Source organism: Cyprinodon variegatus, unplaced genomic scaffold (genome assembly GCF_000732505.1).
Source record: "Cyprinodon variegatus isolate N-32 unplaced genomic scaffold, C_variegatus-1.0 Scaffold777, whole genome shotgun sequence".
NCBI lineage: Eukaryota > Metazoa > Chordata > Actinopteri > Cyprinodontiformes > Cyprinodontidae > Cyprinodon > Cyprinodon variegatus.
In genome coordinates this window covers 92,348-100,036 of record NW_015151230.1, presented here as the reverse complement: position 1 = coordinate 100,036, position 7,689 = coordinate 92,348, and the positions used below count along the sequence as shown (strand labels likewise).

The 7,689-nt window shown below is 44.4% G+C and overlaps 1 protein-coding gene across 1 annotated transcript in view; it reads left to right on the top strand.

The window, feature by feature from the left end:
• LOC107098440 (receptor-type tyrosine-protein phosphatase F-like) overlaps positions 1 to 7,689 on the top strand; it is an 87,487-nt gene that overhangs the window by 34,346 nt on the left and 45,452 nt on the right. Inside the window, exons 10-11 of the mRNA XM_015396138.1 lie at positions 489 to 1,070; positions 6,192 to 6,292. Coding sequence (XP_015251624.1) covers positions 489 to 1,070; positions 6,192 to 6,292 — 683 coding nt within the window. The remainder of the gene's footprint in view (positions 1 to 488; positions 1,071 to 6,191; positions 6,293 to 7,689) is intronic.

Sequence of the window (7,689 nt, the reverse complement as noted above, 5' to 3'; positions counted from 1 at the left end):
CCGCTGATCACAGCTACTATAGCAAAGCTGCTCTCTGGCATTGAACACAGGAGCAGCAGAAGCTTTTTTGCTGCTTAAATTGTGTCTGGTGTGAACATAGCATTAGACTTTTGAATTTGTTTTAATTAACCTATGAAACATAATATTGTACCTAAAAATGATCTCATGTCTTCCTGATTAAATTTCCACCTCTAGTCAAGCACATATAGTTCCTATAATCAGGACAGAAGTAGTGCTGGAACAAAGACAGAAAGCTGTATTCCCCCTCAAAATACAGCAAAAAGGGTTTCAGCAAGTTTAAATTTCAACATTTTCTGGGGGAGGATACCCTGTACCCCCATGCCACACAAAGCCTAAAGATGTGATATACCAAGGTGGACACCCTATGAATTATTCCAGGCTACATGCCAGTTGAGAGTGGTATAAATGCTATTTGTAGTGATGTAAATAATCTAATTGGTTTATTGCTCATATTTTCTCTGTCACAGTGCCTGGAAAGCCAAGCATGATGATCAATATGATGGTGGGGAACACCGCTATGATCCAATGGCAGCCTCCTAAAGAAATGATAGGAGAACATCTAGGATACCAACTCCAGTACAAGAGGGTGGATGAGGAAACCTTCACCACCAAAGATCTCAGGAAGACGGATGACCATTTTACTCTCACCGGCCTCCTTAAAGGAGCCACTTACATTTTCAAGCTGTCTGCTAAAAACCAAGCAGGCTCCGGTGAGGAATATGTTAAGGAGATCATCACCTCTGAGGACATACCCAGCAGCTACCCCCAGAATCTCAGGGTGACGGGCCTCACCTCTACCTCTACCATGCTGGCCTGGGAGCCTCCGCCTCTGGCTGAAAGGAACGGAGAGATCGTCAAGTATGTTGTGGTGTATCGGGACATTAATAGCAAGGACAACTACACCAACAGCACCACAGAGACACACATGACTGTTCAGGGTTTGCTGCCTGACACCACCTATGACATCAGAATCCAAGCTTTTACCAACAAGGGAGGAGGACCTTTCAGCCCCAGCGTCCAAAGCAGGACCATGCCGGCATCTATGCCAGGTGGGTCAGATGTCTTTGTGTAAATTTAAATCTGGTTACATATTTCATTTTCACACAGAGCTCACATCTTCATACATGGGTATTACATATAGGACAGCTGCATGTTTGGTTCTGGTGGGTTGGTCCTGGAATCAAGCTAGCTCAAAATATGAGCAAACATCCATTCATCCTTCTTCTCACGCTTCATCTGTCAGGGTGGGGCTCGGGCCTATTTCTGGCAGTCTATGGGCTAAAGGCAGAGTCCACCCTGGACAGGTCACCAGTCCATCACAGGACAACACAGAGACATACAAAGACACACAAGCACACACACACACCCACACCTAAGGACGATTTAGCGATGCTAGTTACCCTAACACCCATGTTTTTGGAGTTTGGGAGCCGGATTACCTGGAGAGAACCCACGCCTACACCGGGAGAACATCCAAACTGAATGTGGAAAAATCCTGTGCTTGCAATCAATTCCAGGTAGTTGCTGCTGCAAAGCAATGGTGCTACAAGCGTTTCCACCGTGCAGCATATCAACAGACTTCTGTTTCTGACAGCAAATATCAGCAGTTATGTCACTCAAACTGAAACTAGTATTTCTTTCATTTTAGCAGGTAATTTCCAACTAAAGCTCAAACCCAAAAGCTTGGTTTATACTCAGCGCCTCACGCAGGGCGTGAGGGTGTGCGCGCACCAAAATCGATGCTGTCCCCGCCCCGAGCGTGGACCGCATGTGCAGCCTCGGCCCTGGGAACCTCTGAATGTTTTGTAACTTGGCACATGCGATCTGCCTCGTTCCGAATTGGAGGACATAAAGTTGTTCTCAAAGAAAAAAATGGTTCAGAAGTAACAGTGTTGTTTATCCTTGTTTTTGGTAAAAACAAGGATTTAAGTTTGTTTCCATCACATAGAGCATAAAGTATGAAACAACTACCCATTGTATACAGTGCATTCAGCTTTTATATAGTGAAACAACATTGTTTCTACATGTTATTTAAAATAAAAAAGGTCTTTTTAGACTTCAAGGTGGGGGGGGGTAGCTTCCCCATCGTCACGTCTTTCTGTGTGCAGCAGGTAAATCTGCCATTTTATTCCACTCTATATTTCTGTGTAACACCCCATTTTTCTTCAATAGTCATCAATTCTTAAATAAACAATGCGTCACTCTGCTATTTTTGGCACTACTGTACCTACATCCGCATCAACTACAAAAGGGGACTTGTATGTGTTCACGCCAGACATGTTCACAAGTCATTTATTGCAAGTTCAAGTCAAGTTTTGAGAGCTCAAGTCCAAGTCAAGTCTCAAGTCTTGAGAATGCCTGTTGCCATTATTAGTTAATCGCACATTAAATTCTAATTACATGTTTAATTAAAATAAGTGCAGTGATGTACATAGACATGCTTGCTTATGTCTCCTTGTGTTTCCATCTCTGTTCCTGAAACGATTAACATTTTTCTGCAGCGAGCTCACACAGACGTTTGGTTACTGTGCTGTGACGTGGACAGTATCTCTCCTCTACCAATGCCATAAAATTTTTAAAGCTGGGCTTGTCAATCAAAGATGGCGGGAGGTTGCATGAAATAATAAAGTCCTGTATTTTTGCTTCAGCAATAGCCTGATGGTCTGGGATGTTCCTGACTGAACACTTGCACTCCTTTTGTCAGAAGGGACTCAATGCTGCCCTGTCCCTCTCTACATGGATTTATTTTTGCTTCACTGAATTCAGTGTCATGGTCTTGGAACTTATGGTTGGCATTTTCATTTGCTCGTCCTCACCTGTCTAATTGGCCGGCGGCTGATTAACGGCGAACGTTTCCACCTGGTTCCCTCAGCTATTTATGTTGTTTTTGCCTTTCTTCCATCAGTGCCTGATTACTCGACCTGTGGTGAGAGTAACTCTGGCATCAGGTCAACTTTTGTCTGTAATTCTAATTCAGACCTGTTTCCCATCCATCCATTCATCCATCCATTTTCCTCCAGGTCGTGGAGGCAGCCGTCGAATGCTACGTTCACATCAAAAGCAGCAAAGGCAGCAAAAACTCGTGCGGTGGAAAAGTGGGTTTGATGCGCGTTGGGCGGAGCTACGAGCTATCCTGCCTGTAACATAGAGACTGACATTTTTTCGGGAATCAGTATTAGGAATGGGAGTCAGTATTAGTAAAGATCACGGGATTGGGACGGTACAGGATTAAACATTAACGGGAGCGGAAGCAAACCAATAATAACTAAAAAACAAACTAGGATCGATGCCAAAAAATCCAGCACTGGCGCGCCACCGCCCTTTTGTAGTTTTTTTCCGTGAGACCTACACTATAATGCGAGTCAAAAAAAACTACACGACCCAAAAATCAACAGTGCTTCCGCTCTGAGTTTTTCCACCCGCGCTCAAAAAGCAAAAACAAGAATGGGAGTGGTGCAGGAGAGGGACTCATTCTGAATGGGAGCGGGATGGGAGTGGGAGTAATTTCACCAGGAGTGGGACGGGACAGGATTTAGATTTCTACTCTGGCCCGGGATCGGGACGGGACACAATTTTTTTCTGTGGGAGTGGGACGGGACAGGATTTAGATTTCTACTCTGGCCCGGGATCGGGATGTGACACAATTTTTTTCTGTGGGAGTGGGACGGGACAGGAGTGAAAATCCACTCCCGTGTCAGTCTCTACTGTAACAATGGCAGCTATATTTGCTGTGATCGGTGAGAATAAAGTAGTTTTAGTATCCTGACCATCCTGACTCTGATTGGTTGAAGTGGCACGTCGAGCAGCAAAAGTTTAATTTTTCCAACTCCTGCAGCAGCTGCGTTTGCAGTGCGTCTCGCGCGTCAGATGCTCAAACGCTAATGACGCGCTGTATCAGCTGCTCAGACGTGCTGCGCATGCTGCTCAAAATGCGCTGCTGGACCTTTTGCTGCGCCTTGATGCGTGCCAACCATTGACTTTCCTTGTAGACTAGCTGCTCCTGCTGCCTTTGCTGCTTTTGGTGTGAACTTAGCATAAGCAGAGATGCCCAGACTTCCCAATTCACACACACCTCCTCCAGCTGCTATGGGGGGACCCCAAGGCAACACCAGACCAGCTCAGAGACATAGTCCCTCCAGCGTGTCCTGGGCCTTCCACCAGGCCTCCTACAAAATGGGACATGCCTGGAACACCTCCTGAGGGAGGCAACCAGGAGGCATCTGGAACAGATTTCAGCCGCTTGTATTCGCGATCTCGTCCTTTGGTTCATTACCCAGATACCATGACCATAGGTGAGGGTGGGAACATAGATTGATCGGTACATTGACAGTCCGATACAGCGAACGCATTACTGCCGACGCCACACTGACCCGTCTATCGATCTCACGCTCCATCCGTCCCTTACTTGTGAATAAGACCTCGAGGTATTAAACTCCTCCACTTGAGACAAGGACCCCTCCTGACCTGAAGAGGGAGCCTTTCTCCGGTGGAAACCATGGCCTCGGATTTGGAGGAGCTGATCCTCATCCTGACCGCTTCACAATCTGCTGCAAACCACCCCAGTGCACGCCAGAGGTCCTGGTTTAATGAGGCCAACAGCACAACATCATCTGCAAACAGCAGAGATGGTATCCTGTCTTTCAGATTCATCAGTGATTATCCTACTTTGAAGCACCAAAATCAAATTTAGAAATTTGTCCTATATATCATTGACATCCAAAGTGTTTTTCTTGAATGTTAAATTTAAAAAATGTTTTACAGTGATTGGCTCTAAGGAGAGCGCAGACAGAGGACACTGGGTTCACTGAACCATACCTGCTGCTGACCAGGTTAGCTCTGGGGAGAATGTTACTATGGCAACTCTCTTTGTGAAATGAAAAAACTGAGTTTCTCTGATTTTAGGTTTACAAATCTTTTCAGTGAACTTTCTTTGTAAAACGGACTGCTGACTTTAAATCCTTAAAGTATTTCAAGAAAGGTCCACACACCCTCTGGAACTTTTTGAGTTTCAAACTTAATTAAGGATCTTTTTAATGTCCAAACAGGACATGTTGTCCCTAAAGCTGGGCATGCGATATTTTCCATCATCGCACGCAGCTACAGCTCACACTGTACGACCAAACGCAGCTTTCAAAAGTTTTCAGCTCACGATGTTTGTTCTCACGCTGTGCGTCCCGATGCTCTGATGCGATCTACCTGCTCACTCTCTACGTCTAAAAACCAGGTTGGACTCAGCTCCGCAGTGAGATGGCGCTACTCGGACTCGTCTTTCTGGAAGCCAAACCAGTAGCAGAGGAACATGAAGCTCACTAGAGTGAAACGCGCTGCCTTGGATATTTGGGCAATTTAGTGCTGAAAGCCCTAAAAAGAAAAGGAGACGACGTATTTGGACAAAGACATGGCTGAGCTAACGTGGCTACTACGGTCTGACAGTTTGACAGGAAGAACTCCATTTCACTCATTGCCCCCCCGCCATGATGCTGGGTTTACATCTGAGATGAAGAAGAATCCTTGTTTGCCCACTGAGCGATTTACCCACGACCACCTTATGACGGCCGACTGAATTTCTAACATGTTTGATTTTCTCCCGACCTTCTGATTCCTAATGAGGAGGTGGTCGTTAGAGGCTGATCGCCCCTCGTTACCCCCTTGTTCACTACACCACGCACCATCAGGCTGAAAGTCGTCCAAAAACATTTCTATTGCTTCCAGAAAAGTCTTCAATATATTCTATACCATGTAGTTTAGCATTCATTAATGTTTTAAGTATATAAATAACTATTTTCAGTACCTTTATTACGTAGATTTCATATTATTCTGTACGCGCATGCATCGCGGTTCTGGGACGGATCGGGTCGTGACAACCAGCACTAGATCCAGTTCAGCTACTTTTAGCCAATCAAATCCACTCCTCTGATCATGTGACTTAACTGTGCTAAAAGTTAGCTGGTGGCTAACTGCTTGCCATCAGCTAACTGTTAGCCATTACCGAACAGTGCCTTAAAAACCTGTTACAATACATTTATAGTCACAAAATGAAATAACCGTTTGAACATCCAGTTTAATGTGAGAGTGCGATAAAATGATAAACTGAGTTTGATTTATACACACATTGTTTGAACTGCGTTTAGTTTCTTTAAAGTCTAATAGTGACTCTTTTCTTTCCTCAGTGTTTGTCAGAAACTTTGGTGTGAAAGCTGTCATGAAAACCTCAGTCCTGCTGATGTGGGAACTTCCAGAAACATCCCAAACGTCTCCGCTTCACTTCAGGGTAAGAAGGTGTATTTTGCACATTTGAAGACCTATAAACATTTCCACTGAGGAGTCTTTTTGAAGCTGCGCACAGTCTCTTATAAACAATGAGATGAAGAGTGAAGAGTGATTGTGTTTTGTTAACATAAGTAAATATAACAACAAATTAGATTTTTTACTATATATCTAAATAAACATAGAGTGGTTTGTGCCTCAACAGAAAAAGCTTAATGATAAAAGCCTCAAGTATAATAAAATTCCAATATTTTCTCAGACCTCACAATAAGTAACCGGTTTAGGTGGAGATTTCAGCCAATCATGTTATTGTTTAGTCATAACAAACAACACATTTATTAACCTTATATTACACCTCTAATGGGGGTTGTAACCCCAACCCCTTTACAGGAGAACAGAAGACCTCACCTATTCAGCCAGGCCAACTATTCCCTCTAACGCCCCCCCTTTCAGAGACATAGACAGGTATGGGGCATTGCAGGCTAACAAAGAAGCCAAACGACCCCCATTCCAAAGGGGGGGACCCGTTCATCCGTTTCTATTTGCATGTTTTCTAAACTAAAACCAGGCTTTGTTGGGCTGCTGGATAAAACCTGGAACTAAACGCTATTTCTGACATTTTGGATTGAAAAATCTTCCTGGATGGAAGAGAAACGTCTTCAGACTTGGAAACAAAGTCCAGAGGATTGATTTAACTTTTTTGGAATGACTGACCTGGATGGCTGAGAATCTTCACCAGCGTGGACAGCCAGAAGAAGCTTAGTGTTTTGGCATGACCGAAACAAATGGCCAAGGTTGGCCAAGGTCCGCTGGGATTTTTCACATCTTGAAAATCCTTTGTCTAACAATCAGGTTTTTATTTCTTCCAGCTCACAAGAGGTGTTGCAAAACATTCTTTAATTTCTACCAAAAGGAATCCCTAAATTATATCCAAAGCAAATATTTCTTTGCATTCTGTTCATTTTTGGATAAATAGGTACATAGATCTTTAATTATTTCTCTCTCATAGTTATTGTAATTATCATTTCAAAGAGTAGTTGTTTTATGAATTGCAACATAAAATTAAAGCCACAAGTGGCATTGGGCGGCCCTCGCAGCTCGCACCGCCTGGTATGTTGCGATCGCTGGAACCAAGCGACCGCCGGCTCCACGCTCCTTCCCAGCCTATGCTCCTGCTCTTCAGCCTATGCCTGCTGCTGCTTTTCTTCATCCTCCCCCTCCTTCTCTTTCTGCTGCTGCCATTGTTTCTCATCCTCCTCCTGCAGCTTCTCCTCATCTTCCTTATCCTCCTGCTAATGCAGCTTCTCCTCATCATCCTCCTGCTTCTGCTTATCTTGCTGTGTTTTTTCTCCTCCTTCTGCTGTCGCTCTTGCTGCATCTCCTTCTCATCCTGCTGTCGCT